The following is a 26,594-nucleotide window of genomic DNA, read 5'->3' as shown; positions in this document are numbered from 1 at the left end:
CGCGCCGGAGATGCCCAACTCGGAGAGGGTGGAGAGGAGGATCTGATGGTTCACAGTATCGAAGGCAGCCGATAGGTCTAGAAGGATGAGAGCAGAGGAGAGAGAGTTAGCTTTAGCGGTGCGGAGCGCCTCCGTGATACAGAGAAGAGCAGTCTCAGTTGAATGACTAGTCTTGAAACCTGACTGATTTGGATCAAGAAGGTCATTCTGAGAGAGATAGCGGGAGAGCTGGCCAAGGACGGCACGTTCAAGAGTTTTGGAGAGAAAAGAAAGAAGGGATACTGGTCTGTAGTTGTTGACATCGGAGGGATCGAGTGTAGGTTTTTCAGAAGGGGGTGCAACTCTCGCTCTCTTGAAGACAGAAGGGACGTAGCCAGCGGTCAGGGATGAGTTGATGAGCGAGGTGAGGTAAGGGAGAAGGTCTCCGGAAATGGTCTGGAGAAGAGAGGAGGGGATAGGGTCAAGCGGGCAGGTTGTTGGGCGGCCGGCCGTCACAAGACACGAGATTTCATCTGGAGAGAGAGGGGAGAAAGAGGTCAGAGCACAGGGTAGGGCATTGTGAGCAGAACCAGCAGTGTCACATCACCAGAACTACCTGGAGCCACAGCATGTGACCTCTGACCCCTCTGTCCCCTTGTAGGACCTGACGGAGCCCATGCTGGTGATGTATGAGCAGCCAGACGAGGAGGAGGAGGAGGTGGTGGAGCAGGAGAACACCTTTGAGGTGACCAAATCCATTCCTGACGTGGAGTTGTTTGGTTACCACACCACCACGCGCTCCATACAGGTCCTCAGTGGAGCGTAAGTACACATGCTTGTGACGAGCAGCAGTCTCACGGGGTATAGTCTCACAGGGTATAGTCTCACGGGGTATAGTCTCACGGGGTATAGTCTCACAGGGTATAGTCTCACGGGGTATAGTCTCACGGGGTATAGTCTCACGGGTTATAGTCCCACGGGGTGTAGTCTCATGGGGTATAGTCTCACGGGGTATAGTCTCACGGGGTATAGTCTCACAGGGTATAGTCTCACGGGGTATAGTCTCACGGGGTATAGTCTCACGGGTTATAGTCTCACGGGGTGTAGTCTCATGGGGTATAGTCTCACAGGGTATAGTCTCATGGGTCTCACGGGGTATAGTCTCACGGGGTATAGTCTCACGGGTTATAGTCTCACGGGGTGTAGTCTCATGGGGTATAGTCTCACAGGGTATAGTCTCATGGGTCTCACGGGGTATAGTCTCACGGGGTATAGTCTCACGGGTTATAGTCTCACGGGGTGTAGTCTCATGGGGTATAGTCTCACAGGGTATAGTCTCATGGGTCTCACGGGGTATAGTCTCACGGGGTATAGTCTCACAGGGTATAGTCTCACGGGGTATAGTCTCATGGGTCTCACGGGGTATAGTCTCACGGGGTATAGTCTCACGGGGTATAGTCTCACGGGGTATAGTCTCACGGGGTATAGTCTCACGGGGTATAGTCTCACGGGGTGTAGTCTCATGGGGTATAGTCTCACAGGGTATAGTCTCATGGGTCTCACGGGTATAGGGGTATAGTCTCACGGGGTATAGTCTCACAGGGTATAGTCTCACGGGGTATAGTCTCACGGGGTATAGTCTCACGGGGTATAGTCTCACGGGGTGTAGTCTCATGGGGTATAGTCTCACAGGGTATAGTCTCATGGGTCTCACGGGGTATAGTTTATTGTTATATACAAGGGTGAACGTATAATACATTTATTCCCGGTATTGGACCTCCTGTATTTTCTAGAATTCCATATAGAACCTCTATTAACCTCATAGTCCGCCCCATCCCGCATGCGGTCGCGTTACTACAGCCTCAAGCTCATTACCATAACGCAACGTTAGCGATTTCTAAAAATCGCAAATGAAATGAAATAAATATGCCTGCTCTCAAGCTTATCCTTTTCTTAACAATCCTGTCGTCTCAGATTTTCAAAATATGCTTTAGAACCAGAGAAAATCAATAATTTGTGTAAGAGTGGTGATAGCTAGCTTAGCATTTAGCGTTAGCATTTAGCACGCAAAATATTCACAAAAACCAGCAAAGGGATCAAATAAAATAATTTACCTTCGAAGAACTTCAGATGTTTCAATGAGGAGACTCTCAGTTACATAGCAGATGTCCAGTTTTTCCTGAAAGATTCTTGTGTAGGACACATCGTTCCGTTTTGTTACTATGCATTTGGCTACCGAAACTAACCGAAAATTCAGTCACCTACACGTCAAACTTTTTTCCGAATTAACTCCATAATATCGACTGAAACATGGAAAACGTTGTTTGAATCAATCCTCAAGGTGTTTTGTCATATATCTCTTCATTGAAATGGCAGTCCTAGAAGCCTTCTTTGTTCTCTGATTCGGATGGAAAAATACTGGTAGCTGACTTTTGCGCACCAATTTCCACGCAGACACTGTGCGGGACACTTGGCAATTGTAGTCTCTTATGGTCAATCTTCCAATGATATGCCTACAAATACGTCACAATGCTGCAGACACCTTGGGAAACGCTAGAAAGTGTCCGTTCATTCCTGTCGCATTCACAGCCATATAAGGCGATCATGGAAAACGTACCTTCAGAAATCCTGTTCATTTCCTGGTCGCTCAAACATCTTGGTTTTGCCTGAAGCTTTTGTTATAAGGCACTCACAGTGAAAATCTTTGCAGTTCTGGAAACGTAAGAGTGTCTTCTTTCCAAAACTATCAATTCCAAGCATAGTCGAGCATATTTTCGTGACAAAATATTGCGCTTAAAACGGGCACGTCTTTTTATCCAAAAATGAAATAATGCCCCTAGTGGACTAACAGGTTAATTCAATGGGATCTCTGTGGGTTCTAGTCCTAAAGATTTGTCCTTTAACTTTTAGAATGTATCACCTTTTTATTGTGGCGTGAACACAGCCAGTCATGATGTCTCATCTGATTTGTCAAACAATCACGTCAAAGGGCTTCTTTAACTAGGATGTAAAGAGACATCCTGGTACACAAACAGCACAACGGGCAATGACACTGGTGACTGTCATTAGGCCAGGATGTATAAGTCCACTGCCGTCCACGCGCGTCTCCGTGTCATTAGCTCATCTCTGCCGTGGCAAAATGTCCGCGCTCTCGTCGACCACATCGCATTTTGGATCGTGCAGTTTTCTTGTCGTTTTCTATTCATTATTATGATCTAGGCTCATGTTTAACCGGTACAGCGTACCCCCGCTACGTATTTTGCCGGGAAGTTCTACCGGATCGTACCGCCTTACTTTCACCCCTGCTTTATATAGTAATAGCATAGTAATGACGGATATAATGCTTGTGTGTCAGAGGCCTGATAAGTTAATAAGAATATGATCATCACTAGAGCCAATATAGATATGGCTCTGGTAATAACTTGATCCTGGCTGATAAGTTAAAAGGAATATGATCATATTTGATAATACCTGGATTTTTTATTACATTATAGGCATAATAAATTAAACATAAGGTCCCTCCAACAGTAATTGGAGGATGTCAGAGTATTAGTGTAGGTTTGACTCCGTTGTTCTCTCCTTCAGATGGATCGCCTACTCCCACGTGGACTTCTCTGGTGACCAGTATATCCTGGAGAAAGGCTTCTACAGTAACTCTGCTGACTGGGGCTCTTCAGACAACCGCATCTGCTCTGTCCAGCCCATCCTACAGGTGAGTAGGAGCCTGGAGACTCTTTTCTACCGGAGTTGACAGCGGAGAGACGGAAACAGACAGGAAAATGAACTGAGAGAACACCCGCTGCTCTTTCAATGTTGCAATGTTTTGATCGCTTTGTCAGCCTGAGGGGAACATGAAAAGAATGTTTGACATTTTGATGTTTACTCCGTGCACTCAGTTGTCGTGTGTCTGTTTCAGGCTCCGAGTGAAAACCAGGGCAACGTCAGAAGAGAGGTGAGACATCTTGTGCAATCGTATATCCTTCTGCAGTCACGCAATCTCTTTTCACTTGAACTATGTCTACGGTAAATGTGACCGATGGTTTAACTCTTTCTTCCTTCGCTGTCTCTGTCCTCCTCAGGTGATGCTGTACACGGAGCCAGATTTCCAGGGTGAATGCCATCTGTGTGACACGAACCAGGAGTCCCTCTCTGACAAGCTCATCGCCAAGTCCTTCAGAGTGGTGGGAGGAAGGTGGGACGAGACCAACACACACACAGAGCTAACATTCTGGCAGTAGCCAAAGAGAGGAAAGCATGAAGGAGAATTTAGGAGGTTACACAGGCATAGTGCACTCTTAGAATTAAAGGTGCTATCTAGAACCAAAAATGGTTAATCGGTTGTCCCCATAGGAGAACTCTGTGAGGATCTCCTTTTGGTTCCAGGTAGAATCCTTTTGGGTTCCATAAAGAACCCTTTCCACAGAGGGTTATACATGGATCCCAAAAGAGTTCTACCTGGAACCAAAAAGGGTTCCACCTAGAACTAAAGAGTTCTCCAATGGGGACAGCCGCAGAATCCTTTAGTAACCCTTTTTTTCTAAGAGTGTGGAGATTCATCTTGTTGTTGTTGCCAAGGATAAACGCCTCATTCATCTTGTCATGGGCTTGATGAGTAGTTGACAAGTAGAATCCGGTGTGCTTCGTCGGCTGCCACAACAAAAATGTGTACTCTTGGGGGTACTCGATGACCAGAGTTGAGAAACAGTGGGATGGAGGACTTATCAGAGATGAGCCATCACGGAATTATGACTCTGACAAGTTTATGGCCAAGTAAGCTGGTGGGAGGAAGGTGGGACAGAACCAACACATGCATGCATGCAGACACACACACCAAGTGTAGTTGACAAAGGTCTGAGAGGGACAAATGGAGAATTAGGAGCGATGGGAGGATACACAAGCTTAGAAGAGATTTAGAGGATGGTATGGAGTGATGAAGGGCCTAGAGATGTGCCAGCACATTATCATAACTGTACTGATGAGCATGTGGGGTTAGTAAATGGGTTTTAAATGGGTTTTGTGTGCACCTCTGTGTCCCAGTTGGGTGGTGTACGAGGGCCGTGAGTATTCAGGGAACCTGTACATCCTGTCAGAAGGAGACTACCCCAACTTCACCAGCATGGGCTGTCCTCCGAATTGTGTCATACGCTCGCTGAAGACTGTCCCACTGGTAAGAACAATCCTCATATACTCGTCCCACTCGTATATAGACTGGCCTTTTCACCTCCCTCTCACCATCACATTTCACTTTGTCTGTTTGTCTCTAACCATTTTATTTTCAATCACTTAATGAATCAATTTGTTCATCATAGTATTTCGGTATGTTTGGCTTAATGCTCCCAGCCTTCTCTCTCCCCCTCCTCTTCCCCATACCATTACTCCTCTCAACCCCATAGCCTGACCCACTGTAACACTGCTCCAGGCTATTCAACCTAATGTAGGTGTATATCGGAGAGGTTGGGGGGGGGGAAGCAGAAGACATCCCGTGTGGACTAATAAAGTCTATCTTAACACCGTATATCTTAATCCCCTTGTTTCCCCAGGTATTCTCAGTGCCCTCCATCTCTCTGTTTGGTCTGGAGTGTTTGGAGGGCAGGGAGATCACAGTGGACACAGAGGTGGTCAATATGCTGGAGGAGGGCTACAACAACCATCTACTCTCTGTCAGAGTCAACCGAGGCTGGTGAGTGTTGCGCGTGTGTGTGTTATTCTGAGTGTTGACATTCTGTGATCTTGTTTAACTCTCTCACCCTTTTCCTCACTTGCGCTCTTTGCAGCTGGGTGCTGTGTGAGCACAGTAACTACAGGGGGCGCCAGTTCCTATTAGAACCCATTGAAATCACCAACTGGCCCAAGTTCAGTCAGCTTCTCACCATTGGCTCAATGTACCCAGTACTACAGGTTCGTATCCCACTCTACTTCTTTACTTCATTCTGGTTATAATATACATAGTAAGAAAAATCCTGACTAAATCACTGCCATTGTGAGTCAGTTGAACATTTTCTACATTAGGGGCCTAATTCATTATAAGCCTTATAATAAGACATCATAAAATCTCATGCTTTCTTATACAACGTTATGAATCCCTTTACGCCACTTCTATTTGCTTTGACGTGTGACTGTTTCCATTCCCTGCAGAAGCGGCGCTTCTTCCGCATCAAGAGCAAGGAGCGAGGTCACTTCCTGTCCATCCAGGGCGGCGTGGAGGAAATGAAGTCGGGACGCGTGGTGGTGATCGAGCAGGTGGAGGGCATGAGCGACATCTGGTTCTACCAGGAGGGCCTCATCAAGAACAAGGTATTGCTTTGCAAGGAATAAAGTACCTGAACTTTTTATTTTTGATTTTTTCCAAATGTTCTTTATTCTTATGATCATTTTATTTCACCTTTACTGAGGAACCCCATGGCTTCCCGGATTACAGTTCTGAAGAGCTGCATTTTTGCTGTTTAAAAAATACAAAATAAATGTGATTTGATACCATCCTGGCACTTGATTGATACATTTATCAATCACAATTATTGATTGATTGACCATAGAGGGCTCACACCTGTTTGTCCAGGTAGACATTAGTCTCTGATTTAAAAGGCAAAGATGAGCACTGGCATACACTGTAGCCCTTGAGGACTGGAGTTTCCCACCCCTGGTCTTAGATTCACATATACATTGACTGTTGAACAATCTGCTAGTCCTATAGTAATCCATATAAATATGGAAGCTTATTGTGTCTTTCTACTGAAAACAAAGGGAGTTGACCAGAGTTCTACATTCTCTTATGTCCGTCTTTCTCTAGTTGGCTCCTACTATGAGCCTGCAGGTGATGGGGAATGTGGAGGCGGGGGCGAAGGTGGTGCTGTGGTCAGAGGCCCGGCAGCCTGTCCAGACCTGGTCAGCCCAGATGAGAGGCACCATCCCCAGCCTTACCTTCCCTGGTATGGTGTTGGACATCAAGGGTGAGACACTACTGTCATCTTAGGAGGGAAATGATGGGAACTACACACATGATTTGTGCTTTCATGCAACCCACCCTACGTGTTCTCTAAAACAAATTGGGGCACTGGGGAAATGTTGGGTCTTGTGAGCGGAAATTTGAACCGTGTTAGTATTTTGTGCAACTTCCAGCGCATTTACAGTGAACACTGAGGCTGTACCCTTACAGTTTTAGACAGTAGCCAATAGGCTATTGTGGCTATTTGAGCATAATGTGGGCCTACCAACAAAAACCAATGTCTACTTGCATGTGACTTTTAATAACTTTTTTACATTATGAAGGGCTTGACATTAATTCATTATTTTTTACTTGGTCTATAACATTATGGGCCAAACAGGTGACTGTAAATTGCATTGTGTTGTGTTGTATGATGCAAGAAACCACTTTACAATTATAAAAGTCATTATAATTATTAACATACAGAGAATTAGACAGTGTAGGCTGCCCATTGGCATATTTGCCCATTCAAGCCTGTCTCAAAATACAACACTGCCCCTTTTAATTAAGCTTTTTACGTGACTGGCTTTTCAAAGACAGCTTGAACTGTAGCCTACACATTTTGTGCTCTTGTAGGAAGCAGTAACTCCCCATTGCTGACCTATACTTATCTATACTGAACAAAATTAGACCTTTTCCGTTCATGATTTAGAGAGTACCCTGACTAAAGCTGAGCAGAATTTACAATAAGAAGCATATTAGACCTGCGTTTCCTTTTCTGCGTGAAAAACACAAACGCGACCCCTTTGGCATATGGTTTACATCATTTTCATCCTCATCAAACCATTCAACCCTTGACCACTTGTGCCCTGTGGATGGGGGCATTGTCATCCTATGGGGGCATAGCCATGGTAGCCAAAATAAATACATGTCTGCAAGAACACAGTGGCCTCCATCATTCTTAAATGGAAGAGGTTTCAAACCACCAAAACTCTTCCTAGGGCTGGCCCGCCCGGCCAAACTGTGCAAACCGGGGAGGAGGGCCTTAGTCAGGAATGTGTCCAAGAACCTGATGGCCACTCTGACAGAGCTCCAGAGTTCCTGTGTGGAGATGGTTGTCCTTCTGAAAGGTTCTCCCATCTCTGCAGCACTCCACCAATCAGGCTTTTATGGTAGAGTGGCCAGACACAGAAAAAGGCACATGACAGCCTGCTTGGAGTTTGCCAAAAGGCACCTAAAGGCCTCTCAGACCATGAGGAAACAAAAACGATTGAATCCATTTTAGAATAAGGCTGTAACATAACAAAATGTGGAAATAGTCAAGGGGTCTGAATACTTCCCTGAATGCCCTGAACAAAAATATAAATGCAACATATAATGTTTTGGTTTCATGAGCTGAAAAAAAAGATACCAGAATTTTTCCAAAAGCTCAAAAGCTTATTTCTCTCAAATATTGTGAAGAAATGTGTTTACATCCCTGTTAGTGAGCATTTCTACTTTGCCAAGATAATCCATCCACCTGACAGTTGTGGGATATCAAGCAGCTCCACACACAATATTTTTTTAAACATTTTTTTTGTTTGTTCAGTGTATATAACTGGGCTAATAACTCGCTAGCTAGCGTAGAATATCAACCAATGTACACGCGCACTGATCTGAACTGCACATTCACTTGCAGGTGATTGAAAGACTGCTCGTGGGCTCCCCACGCCAATAGAATTCTACTCTTGTTGCATTGAAAAGGGACTGATATAATGTTGATTCAATCACGGAAAAAAACATTGATTTATATCGCGTGAACTCAGTGAAGTTCAATCTCTTGCGTCTCTGCCACGGCCTGGCCTTTCTTCTGGAGGAAGTGGACGGCAGCTTAGAGGGAACATTGCTGCCTCCATATTTATGGGATGTGATGGGCACATGTATAGCAAGTAAAGGCTACTGATAAGATATAGATGTATTAAATAGGCACTGTTGATTCAAGAAATAATCACATCACTTATTGATAAGCATGCTATAAATGAATGATATAATTGTATCACTCAGGTGGCAAGCAGTACGACAGAGACCATGTGGTGATTTTACCAGAGAGTGAGGAGAGGCCTTGCCAACAGTGGGAGTTGGAGCTGCTATAACCTTCCAATAACCTTCCTTCAACCCACACCCTTCACCCGCTCCTCCAATACAATACATTGCAATATCACCAAGCCCTCAGAACTCCTGCTCTTCAGTCTGTGGAGATGGACATTAGGAAGCACCACATACTTTATCCTTGTCATCACCAGGCAACTTCAAGATGATCTGAGAACGTCTTCATTGTAGTTAAAGGGTGTTTTCTTTCATTCCGTGAAAAATCCTACGAGGATGATCATTTTTTTGCCTCGACGCGAGGGCCGCGGCATACGAACGACTCGACAATAAACAACCAGCGCCTTTTGAATCAACTGGAGAGGATGGGAAGGATAATGCCCCCCCCCCCTCCTCCTCCTCCTTAAATATGTATATTTGGATTATTCTATTTACAGACATTCAACCCTATCAGATTCTTCCTTGACTTGGATGGTATGACCCGGCTTACCCACACACAGTAGTGGACTTAACCATTCACTTGAACTCACCAATGATTATTGGGAAGGTCCGAGTTACATCTACTGAATGGTACATTATCTGTGGCTAGATGCAGTATATTAAAGATGGATTCATAAAGGAAGTCACATCTATTATGCACATTATTTTCTGAATTGACTTAAGATTTTTTTTGTGTGTATTTTGTTTGACTATGCAGTGTACTACGTTTTGGGAAAACATTGGATGGGACGTGTATTCGTGATGCAGTATAATACATACACAACACATATAATCATGTATGATGCAGTTCAATGACCCTGTGGGCTTTTATGCAGTTCTTCTCTAATGCTACAAGTATGTTCATCAAGTTGGTGTTTCTATTCCACTATGGTATTACGTCTGTATTTGCATAGATATTAATCATACATTGCCATTCACTGTCAACATACAGGTTTTGCTCTATTTGTTATATAACACCAAATGCCTTGCTTCTCTGTGCATTCTTTTATACCAAAAATATGTGAATGGAAATAAACGTGTTTTTAAAATATCAAGTCTAAATATGAAATAAAACATATCAGTTGTTGAAGTGTTGTTCATCTGTAAATGTGTCTTGTTCTTTCGTAGATCGTCAATTATAGATGCTGTCGTGTATTCTGTGTCATCCAGTGCTTTCACATGTTACCGTAATACAGAACGGTGAGGGGTGAGCAGTGGTACTCTGTCTGACCGTCATCTAGATTGGCTATCAGGATCCACACAGACATCATCTAGAAACACTGAGCAAGCTGTCCTGAATACCATGGTGATGTGCGTACAAGATACAGGACTGTTAAGAGCGAGACAAGTCAACTGATAGTATAGTATGTGACCCTACTCTGTACAGAACATACTATGCATAAGTGCATACTTGTAGATCCAGGTTAAATGCATCGGATTTATTCGTAGTCAAATCCTTCACAGATTGGCACATCTCAAGCCTGCATTTATACATACAGTACAATGAACTAAATGGCAATGGAGGTAAGACATAATGATACTGGATACATTTTAAAATGGTGACTTTTATATCCGGCAAGCTAAAGTGGAACAATCGTGCATCATATCCGTCCAACCGATACACACCGAAACGTCCCATTGTTGACAGTGGACACACACAGTAAAACCCACATATCTCATTTCACTCTGCTCCAGGAACAGAGTACAGACAATATCCTAGGCACAAGGTGGACACAGTAAGGAAGAGAGAGTGGAACTTTCCAAGTTCCTCACCAAACCAGGTAAGCATTGTATTTGTAATGCAGACCCAGCTGCCTCTTTGTCTAGTAAATGTACTTATCAGTAATAATGTGTAAATGTATGTATCAGTAATAATGTGTAAATGTATGTATCAGTAATAATATGTAAATGTCATTGTAAATCACCAGCTTGTTTCATGTGGCTGTAAATATGCGTCTCTTTACTTTGGAGCCGCCGCCAACGCACCATCCCCTCTGTGTCGCTCTCTCCCTCTGTCTCCCTCTCTCATTTCAAGTCCAATAATCTTTGACTGAGTCACGTGGAAACACAGAGAGAAGTAGACTGTTGTCTCTCTCGCTCTCTGTGATGTTAAACGGGAGGAACCAGGTCGGAGCTGTTGAATGGATATCTGATCTTAAGGGGGTTTCACATGTCCTGGGTGTTGCATGGCTTCTTTGTTGAACTCTGTCCATTCTAAACATGAAGGTTTCACTCCCTCTTGTTTATGTTAAGAGGCAACGCCAAGATTCAGGCGCTACAAGTTAAGTTAATAAACATATAGGACGGAAGGGTCAAATCAGATGTTTTCTGTTTTAGTATTGTCCTGAATTCACCTGAAATGTATTTGGGCTTCAGTTTACCTGGATTGTCGTCGGAATTTGATACACGTTCTTTCTTCTTTACAATTCTCTCACAAAGGAAAGTATTTTGATTCGATTCAGTCAAAACCGGACAATTCGTTTCCGTGGTAAAGGTTGAGGAAAACCTCCTTGCCCTGCACAAAACCTCACCCTCATAAGCGTTCAAGGGCGGCGTTTACCTTTGCAAGAAGGAACTTACTCACCCGGATAACAGATCTGATTGAATAGGCCAGGGTTTCCCATACTTGGTGCACATTTTGGTTTTAGCTCTGGCACTATACAGCTGATTCACATAGTCAACTCATCATCAAGCTTGGGTCATCTGTGGGTCCCGAGGATGGAGTTTGGGAAACGCTGGAATAGACTCCTAGATTGTGAGCTGGTTTGGTATGTTGAATGGTGAGGTTAGTTATCTTGTGGCTTATCTTGTAGATTCTTCGATTAAACTCAGCTGTTCATAATGCCATTCATGACATCTTCCTTTACCCCAATCAAAGTATTCCCTGCTTAAAGATACCATATGTACATGAAAACAAACTAGCCCTCCTATTACTATTATGGACCGTTATTAGTTATCATTTTTATGGTCAACTATGTCAAGTCAAATGTATTTATAAAGCCCTTTTGACATCAGCAGATGTTCAAGGGTCTCTTGGCCTTAACCAGATAGCCCAGATGTCTCCTCAGCTAGGAATGTTAGACATTTCGTAGTTATCTACGGGAGTTGCCATAGATATCTGACGGACCAATGGCAATGACCTGTGTGTGGGTCCTGAGCTCTCATTGGTTCAAAAATAGGATTTTTGCAAGAGGAATTTGAGTGGAAGAGAAGGAGGCGGTGCAGTAAGGGCAGTTTTGTTGTTGTAAGGGCAGTTTAGCTACTTGCTCACCTTTCGTTCTCACTACTGGCTGTCTTTGTCACAGGTAGGAACTAGTACTATTATTATTTATCTGAGTGTGTATATTCGTGACCATATTGCCAAATTACAAGAATGTGAGTGACTTTAGAGTGGTTTCTGTTTTTTGGGCAGGCATCCTTTATGAATTTCAGACTTTTATGATGTGGGCTAAGTTCAAGTTTTATTGCCACATACACGTGTATAGTGAAATGCAAGCTCTATCAAACAGTGCAGTAAACAATATCAAAATAGTATAACAAATACAAATATATATAAAGCCAAGAAATAAGAAAGAGGACATTGGTTACACTTTCTATGAACCACCTGTATATAAGGCATATTTAGTGCATTTATAGTGCCTTCTACACTATAAAGCATTTTAGACTTAATAAACCTTAATTACAGGTGGTGATTGTGTAAAACACACTTCTATAAAGGCTATCAATGCATTCAAATGTATTTATCAACATTTTAACAAATGCATTTCATTTGACTTCTGATGGCTCATGACTGCTTCGGTGATCAAATCTGAGTCTTCAGCAATGACACGTTCCCTCATTCCTCACATGTCTTCGTTCATGCATGAAACAGTTGGTGTAGTTGTATTACATGGTCTCTCTCGTTTCCTCTTTCGTAGGTGAAATTCAGACATGGACATGGAGTACTTGCCATCCTACGTGAGTGTTAGGAATCTCTGTCCCCTTTGTCTATACATCTTTCATCTCTTCTTTATCTGTCGACATCTCTGCATCTTAGTTTCGTCACTTTTTCATTCGCCTTACCTGTCCTACCGCCTCTTTTTCCTGCACGATGGTTGACGATTGTACGTTTAGAATTCTTACAATCCTCCATTGTGAAATGGAAGCGTGTGAAACCTTCAGGATAATGCCCGCCCAGGCAAAATGCACATTTGCCGGTTTCACTCCCCTCTCTCTCCCTCACAGTCCTCATCTTGTCACTGTTTTGCTGAGCTCTCTCTCACTCCCCTTTCTCACTACCCTTTCTCACCCCCCCACCCTCTCATCTGTCTCCTTGTCCTTCCACTTAACCATTTTCTTCACCCTCTTCCATTTTGTCCCCTTTCCAATGCCTTTTCTCTGCCTTACCCTACCCCTCTGTCTGTCTATTTCCCCTACCGTCGCCCTCTATCCTCTCCTCCATTGGCCTTGCCCTTCCTCTCTCACTCATTCTTTCGCTGATCCTCTCCTAGGAGATGTCCTGGGGTACCTTGGGTACTGTAAGGCCCTTCCTTAACTTCCATGCTAAGAAAGATGCTGTGAACATTCAAACTGCTCTGCAACAGAAAGGTACAGCCTCAGTCATCATAACTCATAATGATTATAAAGTATATGGGCTTCAAGGCTCGTTTTGTTCCCTTGGGTATTAAAAATGATTTGCATTATTTTATTTAAAAAATTCTTAACAAGATCTCCTTTCCGGTCTGATTACAGATGCACCTACTCTGATAAAAATCCTGACCAACCGCAGCAATGCTCAAAGACAAATCATCGCTCAGATCTTCAAAACCATCACCGAGAAGGTAACTAGTAACTACAATACTGGGACAACCTCAGCCAAATCAATCAAATCCTAACCTCAGCCATTACAGCTAAAAATTCCAAACTGACCATAGTTCAGACACACTGACTATGTGTTGTCCCCCTGAACCAGGAGCTGTCCTCTGGGCTGAAGAAGGCCCTGTCTGGGGAGTTGGAGAATTTGCTGTTGGCCTTGCTGATGACCCCACTGCAGTTTGAGGCCTATCGTCTGAGACAATCCATGGAGGTGAGGGATGGTGGGACAGATGGAGACAGGAGAAAGAGGGTGGAAGGGAGGGATAGAGAGAGAGAGAGACTTTTTAAATAAAACCTTTATTGGTCCAATAATTTACATCACTTTTGTACACTCTTTACTACATTGTAACAGTAATAAACAGTTCAAGCCACTCCTCGTCGTCCACTGTACATAGAACCCCACACCTCTACAAGGTCCCCCAGATGGTTCACCACAGTAAGCATTATCTAGTGTCAGCCGAGCTCTGTGATCCTTACATCCCAGCCACTGCATCACATACTTTCTGGTCTTCAACACTGCCATTTTTAACTGCCCCAATAAATCTAGGACATCCTGCTCTGGTCCACTGTTGCCCCCCAGTAAGTCTAGGACATCCTGCTCTGCCCCACTGTAGCCACCCAGTAAGTCTAGGACATCCTGCTCTGGCCCACTGTAGCCCCCCAGTAAGTCTAGGACATCCTGCTCTGCCCCACTGTAGCCCCCCAGTAAGTCTAGGATATCTTGCTCTGCCCCACTGTAGCCCCCCCAGCTCTAAGTCTAGGACATCCTGCTCTGGCCCCAAGTCTAGGATATCCTGCTCTAGCCCCCAGTAAGTCTAGGACATCCTGCTCTGGCCCACAGCCCCCAGTAAGTCTAGGACAGCCCACTAGCCCACCAGTAAGTCTAGGACATCCTGCTCTGGCCCACTGAAGCCCCCAGTGGGAAAAAGGACATCCTGCTCTGCCCCACTGTAGCCACCCAGTAAGTCTAGGGCATCCTGCTCTGGCCCACTAGCCCACCAATAAGTCTAGGACATCCTGCTCTGGCCCACTGTAGCCACCCAGTAAGTCTAGGACATCCTGCACTGGCCCACTGTAGCCCCCAGTAAGTCTAGGACATCCTGGCCTGGCCCACTGTAGCCCCCAGTAAGTCTAGGACATCCTGCTCTGGCCCACTGTAGCCCCCAGTGTCTAGGACATCCTGCTCTGGCCCACTGTGGCCCCCAGTAAGTCTAGGACATCCTGCTCTGCCCACTAGCCCACCTGTAGGACATCCTGCCCCCCAGTAAGTCTAGGACATCCTGCTCTGGCCCACTAGCCCACCAGTAAGTCTAGGACATCCTGTAGCCCCCCCCAGTAAGCTCTGCCCACTAGCCACCCAGGAGGGCATCCTGCTCTGCCCTCTGGCCCACTGCCACCCAGTAAGTCTAGGACATCCTGCTGGCCCACTGTAGCCACCCAGTAAGTCTAGACATCCTGCTTTGCCCCACTGTAGCCAGCCCCCAGTAAGTCTAGGGCATCCTGCTCTGGCCCACTGTAGCCACCCAGTAAGTCTAGGACATCCCACTGTAGCCACCCAGTAAGTCTAGGACATCCTGCTCTCTTGCCACCCAGTAAGTCTAGGACATCCTGCTCACTGTAGCCCCCAGTAAGTCTAGGACATCTTGCTGGCCCACTGTAGCCCCCAGTAAGTCCACTGTAGCCACCCAGTAAGTCTAGGACATCTTGCAGTAAGTCTGGACATCCCACTGCCCCACTGTAGCCACCCAGTAAGTCTAGGACATCCTGCTCTGCCCACTGTAGCCACCCTAGCGCATCCTGCTTTGCCCCATCTAGCCCCCAGTAAGTCTAGGCATCCTGCTTTGCCCCACTGTACCCAGTAAGTCTCATCCTGCTTGCCCCACTCCCAGTTCATCCTGCTCTGGCCCAAACAATAGATCCTGCTTTGCCCCAAAGCCCCCATAAGTCTAACTGCTGCCCTTCTGTAGCCACCCAGTAATCATCTGCCTGGCCCACTGTAGCCCCCAGTAAGTCAGGATATCTTGCTCTGCCCCACTGCCCCCAGTAACATCATCAGCATAAGCCAGCAGTCTAGGATATCTTGAACCCCCAAGTAAGTCTATCTTGCCTACTGTAGCCCCCAGTAAGTCTAGGAATCTTGCTCTGCCCCACTGTGGCCCCCAGTAAGTCTAGGATAGCTCTGGCCCTGTGGCCCCCTCAGGCTCTCCACTGTGGCCCCCACAGCAGGTGGTTACTGTGGCCCCCAGTAAGTCTAGGATATCTTGCTCTGGCCCAGTAGAGTCTAGGACTCCCAGCCCCCCAGAGGATATCTTGCTCTGGCCCTCTTGTGCCCCCAGTAACACACCTGTGGCCCCCTAATCCCTCTTCTAACTGGGACTGGCCGGCTCAGCCCACCCCCCACATTTACCATATCTGAAGCCCCAGAGGACAATGATCTAAACCCACTACCCAGGCCAAACGCTTTCATGTTCCTAAACAGATAGGCATGCCACACTTTCAAAAGTTTTATCTTCATCAATAGAAATGAGTCCAAGATCCTGATCATACATCCTAGTGTCTGTGAGGGAGGGCAGGTGCATGGAACATTGATCAGACATACTGTAAATGTGCAGATGAGCAACATACAGTAATTGAAATGAGAATGTGTATTTTTATTATATCCAGGGCATTGGCACAGATGAGGAGGGTTTGCTAGAGATTCTGTGCACCAGGTCACCCAAGGCGCTTGCCAACATCACCTCCACCTACAAGGAGCGTAAGTTACAACACTTCAAGGATATTACAAAAGACGCAGAATTGCTCTTCCATCAATACCGTTCTACTGTGATATGTTCTAATGAAGTCATCACCAAAGTATTCAGAGGCCAAATAATGTCCCCATAACTTGTGTGTGTTTAGAGTATAATAAGGATCTGGAGACGGACCTGAAGGGTGAGACCAGTGGGGACTTTGCCAAACTCGTCCTGGCCTTACTCAAGGTAAACCTTTGTCCCTCTCCTCTCCCGGACAGAAATCCTCTTCACTGGAGCCTTGTTATAAGACACCGACATGTTACACTTATTAGAAGATTGTCTGCTAAATGACTAAATTGTACATGTACATTTTAACCCTTGTGTAGTCTTATCATTCTGTATACTCCCCTTGTCCTAAGGGTCAAAAAATTAACCCGCCTTCAATAAACCCCTAAAATGAAGCAGCTTAATTGAATTTTAAACCCCAAATCTATTTTGCATGAAGAAACAACCGGTCATTCATCACAAACTTTGTGAATACCTCTCCACAATGCAGAAAGACTGCATTTAATCAGTGGACACCACTTGTTTTTATTACAACACACCTGTCATAATTGTTTTCTTTACTAAAGTAGAGGTTTATTATTATTGCTAAATGTACTGCATAGGTGTGAACATAAGAAAGAAAATAAGAAAATAGCAGAAATGTGCAGAAAGTAGTTTTGAATGCATTTTGTTGAAGGGAAACAATAAGTCTTGAACTTTTTTGGCAACATAGTGATATATTCTTATATACTGAGGAGTTCAACTCCCATTTTTTTAACCATTGCCCCCACCCACAAGGTGTATAAACAACAACAATAAATAAGAATAAAATAATAGATACAAAACAAAAATGTGAAGAACATTAATCAATCAACTCTAATTAGCACATGTAGGACAGTATGCAAGTGTGTGTGCATGGACTTTGCAGATGGACCTTGCAGCACATAGTATTTGTTTTACGGCCCTTCTTTGGGAGACAGAATTGGCATCTCCTCCTCTTGCCTGCCCCAGCCTCAGGTGGATAAGGACAAGATTCAGCCCCCTGAACAGCTTTCACAAGTGCTGCAGAGGATGATCTGCGGGGGAGGTGCTCCCTTCTTTGAATGTGTGGGGTTACAAGTACCTGTCCCAGCTGCTTCAGGAAAACCCTCCTCTTGTTCCACTTATCAGGCATCCAGGTAGGGTTGATATTGTTCCATATCATGAAGGCATTGCATGAGGACACATCAATGATATAATGGGAGATGACCACCAGGGGCCAGCGGGCAGTCCTTCAGCTGTAAGTTCCAATCATCTTGTCCAGGTTGTCCACACCTCCTTTGTTGTGGTTGTAGGCCAGGATGATGTCTGGCTTCCTCTTCTCACAATCACTGATCTCAGCCGTTTAGTGCAGTGTGCCCAGGACGAACACATTCTTTTTTCTTTTTAGGGCGTTAAGATACAAGAGTGGTGGTAGGGGTGAAGGCAAACTTTGATGAGAAAGCCTCTCTCCCCCTTGTTGCAAGGAGTGCAGGGGGAGCTCAGGTTTGTTTTTTAGTACTGTGCCAACCATGGTGATCTTCCTCTTCAGGAGCTGCTGGTTGTGTGCGTTTTGTTTTTTGTGTGTTTTTGTGGTGTGCAAATGATTTTATAACTGCCCTAAGACAATCTTTGTATCCTGGTGGTGTACAGCTTTCATGGAAATATGAACAAAGGCAACGTTTCACATTTTTTAATGTTGGGGTCACTCTCGGAAAAGCAATCAAATTTCAAGTTGAAAAATATAATTTAGGGCAGGGGTGTCAAAGTCAAATGGACGGAGGGCCAAATAAAAAATTTAGCTACAAGCCGAGGGCCGGACTGTTCGAATGTTCATTGAAATTTTTTAAATGACGCATATAGTCTAGTGAACCTAATTGAACCTACTGAAAACCTAACAAATATATTCCAATATGATCAGATAAATAAAGCAATATTTTCTTATGGCTCTGTCAGTAATCTTTAATTTTCAACAGACACAAAAGACAAATTTCCTTTATATAAAAATCCCCATAACATGAACATTAAATGAAAGAAACCGGTATTCAAGGCACCATCAGTAGCCTATATTTTCTATTTTAGCAAAAGTGGGCTAAATTTACTTCAAAGAAAAAAACAATAATAGCAATTTTCTATCATCCACTCAACTGAAATATTTTTAAAATATAATTGGATTGAAATACAATAAAATAAAGTGCAAAAATCTATTAATCAAAAACAACACTTTGTTTAAGGAGAAGTAACATGCAGTGAAAACAAATATTAAACTTTAACTTTTAAACTTGAACTGAGTAAAAACTCTAAATATGTGATTGCACAGTAATGTTCACTTGTTTGAGGTTGAGGGTGATACTTGGTGGTGTCCCATCTTTTCCACAAGTTCATCAATGTTCGGGGTAAGGCTCTGAGCTGAGGAAATCCTCAGAATTGAGTGGAGGTGTTCAGCAGTAAGTCGACTTCTGTGTGATGTTTTGTTCAAGTTCATCAAAGAAAACAGTTGTTCACACAGGTATGTGCTGCCAAACATAGACAACGTTTGAGCAGCCTGGATGCGCAGCTGGGGCATTGTGTCGGGGGAGGAAACGGGCGAACTCCGCAGCACCCACTGCCGCATATTTTGCCCTCAGTGCATCATTGCATTGGAGGTCAATCAACTCCATTTGGAGGTTTGGTGGTGAGCTTTCCACGTCAACAGCAAATGGGTTACCGAGCAGTTCCAACCTGCTTTTGTGCTTCAAAGTCAGCAAATCGGCGTCGAAAGTCAGCGGCAAGCATACCTATTTTATCAGCCAACTGTGCGCTCGGGAACGCACTGGTAGAGAGCTTCTCTTTCATGGTCTGGCAGCTGGGAAAGTGGCTCAAATTTTCTTTCCGCATCTGCGTCTCCCACAGAGTCAGTTTGGTTTTAAATGCCTTCACTGTACTGTACATATCAGAGATGACACGATCCCGACCCTGCAGCTGCAAGTTCATTGCATTCAGATGACTCGTAATGTCACACAGAAAAGCCATTTCACACAGAAACATTTCGTCTCGGAGTTGTGTTGTGTCTTTCCCTTTGCTGTCCAAGAACAGACAAATCTCCTCACGAAGCTCGAAACATATTTGAAGCACCTTTCCCTGGCTTAGCCATCGCACCTCTGTGTGATAAGGCAAATCACCATGCTCCGTTTCTAACTCCGTCAGAAATGCCTTGAACTGGCGGTGATTCAAACCTTTGGCTCTGATAAAGTTAACTGTGCGCGTGATGATGCTCATTACATGCTCCATTTTCAAGGCTTTACCGCACAACGCTTCCTGGTGTATGATACAATGATAAGCTGTCAGCTCACCTGTCGCGTTTTCCTCTTGCATCTTTTCCGTATCTTCGCCACCAGTCCGCTCCTGTGTCCACACATCGCAGGTGCTCCGTCGGTTGTCAAACCCACGAGTTTTCCCAAGGCAGCTCCATCTCATTTACACATCTTGACACCTCTTCATACAAATCATGCCCCGTAGTTGTGCCATGCATAGGACGTAAAGCCAAAAACTCCTCTGTCACGCTTAGGCTGGAGTCCACTCCGCGGATGAAAATTGACAACTGGGCAATGTCAGAAATGTCGGTGCTCTCATCCACAGCCAAGGAATATGCAATGAAATCTTTCCCTTTTTCACAAGCTGCTCTTTTAGATTGATGGACAACTGGTCTACTCCCTCGGCAATGGTGTTTCTGCTCAGACTCACATTTAAAAGAGTTGCCTTTTTCTGGGCAAACTTCGTCACAAACTTTAATCATGCAGTTTTTGATGAAATCCCCCTCCGTAAATGGCCGGGCTGATTTAGCGATCTCTTCTGCCAAAATAAAACTGGCCTTGACAGCAGCCTGGCCTTGTGATTTGGCTTTTTTGAACAGAGCCTGTCGAGATTTGAGGCCTCGTTTTAATTCCTCTGCCTTTTGTAGCCTTTGTTCCATGTCCATATTCTTGTTTTTGTCCGCGTGTTTCGTTTCATAATGTCGTCTCAGATTATACTCTTTCAGTACCGCCACACTTTCTCCACACAGAACACACAGGTTTTCCAGCTACCTCCGTGAACAAATACTCCGACTCCCACCTTGTTTGAAACCCCGGTTCTCAGTGTCCACCTTCCGTTTGCCATTTTTGATGGGTATCTGAAAGTTAATTTTACTGTGATGCTGACAACTGCTGTGCCAATAAATATTGAAATGAAGCAGCCTACTGCTCGGTGCGTCACCGTTGCATTGTGGGAAATGTAGTATTGGTGCGTGTAAAAGATCTGCGGGCTGCCGGCTTGCTGCGGTCTGCGGGCGGTTCTAATAATAAATCAAGATCATCCCAGGGGCCGTAAAAACCTTGCGGGCCGGATGTGGCCGCGGGCCTTGACTCTGACATATGTGATTTAGGGGTTCTCTCTGCTTTTAAACATAGTGGCTGGTCATTTTTGACCCATAAATCTTCTTAGGGCTGCAATCCCGTTAACGGGATCGATATGACAACAGCCAGTGAAAATGCAGGGCGCCAAATTCAAAACAACAGAAATCTCATATGTTGGAGTCAACAGAAATCAGAAATCACATTATAAATATTCCCTTACTTTTGACGATCTTCATCAGAATGCACTCCCAGGAATCGCAGTTCCACAATAATTGCTTGATTTGTTCGATAATGTCCATTATTTATGTCCAAGTAGCTACTTTTGTTAGCGCGCTTAGTACACAAATCCAAGCACTCGTGCAGGTCCATACGAACGTCGGACGAAAAGTTATATTACAGGTCGAAGAAACTTGTCAAACTAAGTATAGAATCAATCTTTAGGATGTTGTTATCTTAAATCTTCAATAAAGTTCCAACCCGGAGAATTCCTATGTCTGTAGAGAAGCCATGGAAGACAGGTCGCTATCATGTGAAATGCGCGTGACCAGGAACTGGCTCTCTGCCAGACCACTGACTCAAAGAGCTCCCATCCGGGCTCTACAACACAGTATAAGCTTCATTCAAGTTTCTAAAGACGGTTGATATCTAGTGGAAGCCCTAGGAAGTGCAACTTTATCCATATCCCACTGTGTATTCAATAGGGGCTGTGTTGAAAATCGACCAACCTCAGATTTCCCACTTCCTGTTTGAATTTCTTCTCAGGTTTTTGCCTGCCATATGAGTTCTGTTAATTCATTCAAACAGTTTTAGAAACGTCAGAGTGTTTTCTATTCAATACTAATAATACTATGCATATACGGTGTATTAGCAACTGGGACTGAGGAGCAGGCCGTTTACTCTGGGCACCTTTCATCCAAGCTACTCAATATTGCCCCTGCATCCATAAGAAGTTAAGACAACACAAGGGTTAAATTAGGCAAATAATAGAATTTAAAATGTTTAGAAATACTGATCTTGATCCCACTCTCTTCCTCTCTATTCCTCTACTGCTTCATACTCAATAGAAGAAAAAGGTAGTAGGAATGGTGCAAAGAGACACAGAGGTACGTACAGTGTGTAAAGCACGAAGCATGTATTTTTGAGTGGTGTGTGTGTGTGTGTGTGTGTGTGTGTGTGTGTGTGTGTGTGTGTGTGTGTGTGTGTGTGTGTGTGTGTGTGTGTGTGTGTGTGTGTGTGTGTGTGTGTGTGTGTGTGTTTAATCGTATGTGCTTGTGACTGAGCAGACTCTCGCTGAAGCTATCAATCAGGCGAAGGCAGATCCTGGACCATGGATCACCATTCTGACTACCAGAGACTCTGAACATCTTAACAAAGGTGTGTGTGTGTGTGGTTTTACTTTGTGTGCATGTGTGTGGGCCTTTTTTAGATTGAACTTTATGTAACACTGTTGTGTCGTGCGTGCAGTGTTCGTCAATTTGGAGAGTGAGAAGCAAGAGACAGTGGATAAAGCAATAGAGAAAGCATTCAGTGGAGATGTGAGACTTGGGCTGAAAACATTGGGTAAAACACTGGAATGTTTGTGCATGTGTGTGGGTGTGCATCCCTGTGTGTGTGTGTGTGTGTGTGTGTGTGTGTCATGTGTTTCATGTGTACATCTATCTTACATCATATGCTTACATCATTACTAATGAAATGGATGTCTGGTGAAAACGTGCCCACAAGCAGCAGAGCACTGTACATACAGTAGAGGTATGTGAATATGTGCAGGGACTCACACACAAAGGATCACTAACCTTTCTCTCTGATAACAGTGCGTTGCATACAGAGCCCAAACCTCTACCTGGCTCAGAGACTGGAGACCATGAAGGTAAACGTGTTCCGAACACATGAGTCCGTCTGTCCGTCCGTCTTGTCTGTCTTTGGGGGTGTTTGGTTGGTTAAACTCTGTTTGTACCCTCCAGGCAGCCATAGTCCAGGGGGTGATGGTGTCCCACAGTGAGGAGGATCTGCTGTGTGTGAGAGTGGCTTATCTCAGACAGACGGGCACCTCACTCTATACAGCCCTACAGGTCAGGCACACACATACGCATGGACACACACACACACACACATATACAATCATATGTACACTGTATGTGTACCCAGTGGTGTAGTGGGGTCTACAGGCAGGTATACCCACTTTTTTTTAAAATGGGCATTGCCTATACTCACGTCTTCATCCCCACTGATGCGTATCAATGTATTGTAGTAGAGGTATATGCCGTATCATATATTATATTACGGGAGACAATTTTAGTGCTCATCAATGCATTCTCTACCAGAACATTGGTTGGCCCTCTTTGATGTCACATAGGTTAATAAATGGCTGTGTTTTCCCACTGTACCTAACAGCAATACTAAACTTTAGACATCTGAGTTACCACCCCCGGTCTCCGGGATGGTTAACTCTGGAAATCTATTTGGTCTCTACTGAGTTAAATCAGCGTTTAGTTTTCTTGCACCTCGTTTGTGGAACAATCTTCAAATGTTCTTAAATTTGAGGTTCTGGTGCCTAGAGGGCATTTCAGAAAGCTGATTGAGGATGTTATTACTGATGAATGTGTTGTGTTTTTAATGGACGTTTTTCTTCTTCCTGCTTGCATTTTGTATTTGTATTTTGATGTGTGTATTTTCTGTAATTCAGGACTCATCTGTGAAAGAGATCTTGGTTTCAATATGACTCCCTGATCAAATAAAGGTTTGATCAAAATGAATATTATGTAGAACAATAGAGAAATCATGCATAAAGTAGCCTACACAAATGCAGCTCTCAAACCCTTCTTCTCCGTCTTACATCACCCACTATTGACTTCATGTGAACTACAGATGTAGGAGCTTACTTTTTGATTTGATTTGCTCACTCATTTGATGTTTTAAAAAGGCTTCTAAAGTTCTGAAATACCATTTTGGAAATGTTGGACCCCTACAAAAATAACCATGAATTATAATCCACATAATAATTCACATTTCCTGTTGCTGCAGGATTATTTTCCTGCTAAAGTAAACTAGCTCCAATTGAGATCCTACATCTGTACAATTCCGATGCTGTGTATTACGTTTAGAAACGTCAATAATCATTGCTTTCAAACCGTTTAAAAAAAACATATGCTGATATGCCTCTTATCTTTCATATCAGAGAGAAATATGATTTCAAATTTAAAAAAAGATTCACTTACTGTAGCAGTTTGGCACAGATCCACATGGCTGCTGTGCCTCCAGCCGAAAAACTACGCTCCAGCTCAATTTCCTCCCCAGTTGCACTCCCTTTTCTGACGCAAACTTCTCCAATGACGTCATCACGTTAGAGCAGGGCTGTCCATCCCTGTTCCTGGAGAGCTACCGTCCTGTAGGTTTTCACTCCATCCCTCATCTAGATTACCTGATTCTAATAATTAGCTGGTTGAGAAGCTGAATCAGGTTAGTCACAACTGGGGTTGGAGTGAAAACCTACAGGAGGGTAGTTCTCCAGGAACAGGGATGGACAGCCCTGCGCTAGAACATCCTAGCATCCCTATTGCATCCCAGAGCAAATCTAAACAGACATTGTCATTTATTATAGGTTATATTAACTAGGTCTTTTATTTAGTTTTCCTCATAACATATTTTATCATTTCTGTTTATTTATAATTGTCTTCATTTCTTGTTATATATGTATTTCTGTGTTCTTTAATGTCTTCCTCAACTAATTGCTGCACCTGGTCGTTCATCAGAGCCTTCTGTGGACCATGTGTTGTACTCCAGGACGAGGCTGATAAATCATTCCACAAAATCACAGTCGATTGTAATGCAATCATCAGGCAGTGAAGTGTAGATGGAAAGTGTGTCAAGTAATATGGAACTGATTTTTATTTCCTTAAGATACATCTGAAATATGTTCAGGTTAATGGCAAAGAGAAATGTTGTTGTCATAAATCATGTCTGATATACGCTACCGTTCAAAAGTTTGGAGTCACTTAGAAATGTCCTTGTTTTAGAAAGAAAAGCATTAGAATTAGAAATGAGAATAATTACAAAGTAAGTCCAATATGGGCATATATAGTTTGAAAATAGAAGGATGGAGTAATTATGACTTTGTGGCTGTGTTAACTAGTGATGACCGTGCAAGGATGGTCTACCAGTCTCTTAACATCCAATTTGTGAGAGTGAAAACCTGAAAGAAATATAGGACAAAGTATATTTTGTTCTCATGCAGGGTGCCTTTCCATCACCGGGCTGGTCATTTGGGAAATTTTGGGCATAATTAGAGTATGCCCACTTCTCCAGGCACCACTACACCACTGTGTGTACCCACCTACCAGATGTAATGCACATTTAGACTCCCACATGTACACACACTTATCTGCATGCCAGCTGCACACCTGTTTGAGGAATGGAAAAACAAAATCTATGTATTTATTTCCTGTAACAAATACAGTAGAAAGGCATGTCAATGAAAGTACCTATTTACAGTATCTCAACCAAGCAGCACAGTCTTTCAATAAAACTAATGACATTTTTTTTTTAATGTTCCAATGTTTTTCAACAGAAACAATTCAAAGGTGATCACCTACAAGCACTGCTGGCTATCTGTCGATCTGAAGACTAAAGGAATGAGTTTTGTGTACAATTTCACATTAGCTCAACCTACACATTACTATTCACATTTGTGTATTTACAGTAGACAGATGTAGGATCTTAATTTGAGCCAGTTTGCTACAGCAGGAAAATAATCCTGCAGCAACTGTATATGTGAATTGTTATGTGGATTATAATTAATACCAAATATTGTAGCGGTTGATCAACTGAAAATTACAAACTTCAGAAGTCTTTTTAAACATTACATTCCCTGCAATTGCAGGAAAGTTCTCCTTTAACACGGGTATAAAATTAAGATCCTACATCTGTATTGCTCTATGTCTCATTCCTGCACGATAATGCAAGAAAATCAAACTTTGTCCTATTGCTAATGCTCATAATGCCTAATGTTACAGTAAAGTCACACCTTCAAGTGTACTTTAATTTGAAGTGTACTTCCATACATACTTTTATGAAAATAAAAATTTGATTACAATGAAGTATATTTTCTACAACGTTCATTCCTTCTAACCAGTGCATTTAAAAAACAAACAGACAAAAATAAGTCTAAAGGGGCAGTGGAGGCAAGTTCCTAAAACCGGCAACAAATATCTGCGCAAAGAATTTGACCCTTTGGTGACTGTTTACAACAAATTCAAGTTTAAGAACAACTTGCTTCTCTCCTATTATGTCCATATGCAAAGTTTAACCTCTAACATGAAACGACAATGACTGGTGTTCCAGTAGAGAAAAATCCATACTTCCAGATACATATTTGCTTTGCTCATTAGCTTTGGTTTCATTCATAGCCAGTCAGTCTATTTAGCCTGAGCAATACAAGCTCCAGGCCAGGGGGGTTGCACCGCTTAGAACCACGAGGTGTAGAGCAGAGGAGGCACCACAGAACACAACAGAGATGCTCTGGTTGCTGGTCTGCCACTTGGTGTGGTGGGTGGGACATGTGCTGCTGTTGTAGGAGCAGTGGTAGGAGCAGGAGCAGCGGCTGTAGTAGGA

The 26,594-nt window shown here is 43.7% G+C and overlaps 2 protein-coding genes across 4 annotated transcripts in view; both read left to right on the top strand.

Moving 5' to 3' along the window:
• Positions 1 to 10,055, top strand: part of LOC118399214 (uncharacterized) — a 63,405-nt gene extending 53,350 nt beyond the window's left edge. Inside the window, exons 13-22 of the mRNA XM_035795113.2 lie at positions 641 to 801; positions 3,565 to 3,691; positions 3,896 to 3,931; positions 4,059 to 4,171; positions 5,017 to 5,146; positions 5,520 to 5,659; positions 5,754 to 5,877; positions 6,115 to 6,273; positions 6,767 to 6,926; positions 8,945 to 10,055. Of these exons, the coding sequence (XP_035651006.2) occupies positions 641 to 801; positions 3,565 to 3,691; positions 3,896 to 3,931; positions 4,059 to 4,171; positions 5,017 to 5,146; positions 5,520 to 5,659; positions 5,754 to 5,877; positions 6,115 to 6,273; positions 6,767 to 6,926; positions 8,945 to 9,033 (1,239 nt within the window). The 3' untranslated portion in view covers positions 9,034 to 10,055. The remainder of the gene's footprint in view (positions 1 to 640; positions 802 to 3,564; positions 3,692 to 3,895; positions 3,932 to 4,058; positions 4,172 to 5,016; positions 5,147 to 5,519; positions 5,660 to 5,753; positions 5,878 to 6,114; positions 6,274 to 6,766; positions 6,927 to 8,944) is intronic.
• Positions 10,056 to 10,613: 558 nt separating this feature from the next.
• Positions 10,614 to 26,080, top strand: anxa14 (annexin A14). 3 transcript variants are annotated; one of them, XM_035795111.2, is made up of 13 exons: positions 10,617 to 10,746; positions 12,883 to 12,922; positions 13,456 to 13,552; positions 13,697 to 13,785; positions 13,917 to 14,030; positions 16,484 to 16,574; positions 16,718 to 16,797; positions 22,052 to 22,090; positions 22,271 to 22,361; positions 22,452 to 22,547; positions 22,799 to 22,854; positions 22,949 to 23,056; positions 25,552 to 26,080. In XM_035795111.2, exons 2-13 carry the CDS (start codon positions 12,896 to 12,898, stop codon positions 25,609 to 25,611), a joined length of 948 nt encoding a protein of 315 aa, XP_035651004.1. In that variant the 5' UTR covers positions 10,617 to 10,746; positions 12,883 to 12,895; the 3' UTR covers positions 25,612 to 26,080. The 3 variants fall into 3 exon arrangements, with proteins under 3 accessions (XP_052327884.1, XP_035651004.1, XP_035651003.1); XM_035795110.1 differs by lacking the exon at positions 10,617 to 10,746 and adding an exon at positions 12,175 to 12,270; XM_052471924.1 differs by lacking the exon at positions 22,452 to 22,547 and having other exon boundaries at positions 10,614 to 10,746.
• Positions 26,081 to 26,594: the final 514 nt, after the last annotated feature.

Source organism: Oncorhynchus keta, chromosome 20 (genome assembly GCF_023373465.1).
Source record: "Oncorhynchus keta strain PuntledgeMale-10-30-2019 chromosome 20, Oket_V2, whole genome shotgun sequence".
In the NCBI taxonomy this organism is placed as follows: Eukaryota; Metazoa; Chordata; class Actinopteri; order Salmoniformes; family Salmonidae; genus Oncorhynchus; species Oncorhynchus keta.
This window is presented reverse-complemented; position numbering and strand designations above follow the sequence as displayed.

What these genes read in the sequence shown, in the direction of transcription:
- anxa14 (XM_035795111.2), top strand. Translation starts at nt 12,896, where the DNA reads ATGGACATGGAGTACTTGCCATCCTAC. An exon ending in TCAAAACCATCACCGAGAAG is followed by an intron (nt 13,786 to 13,916) that starts GTAACTAGTAAC and finishes CCCCTGAACCAG; the next exon opens with GAGCTGTCCTCTGGGCTGAA. An exon ending in TGGTGCAAAGAGACACAGAG is followed by an intron (nt 22,091 to 22,270) that starts GTACGTACAGTG and finishes GTGACTGAGCAG; the next exon opens with ACTCTCGCTGAAGCTATCAA.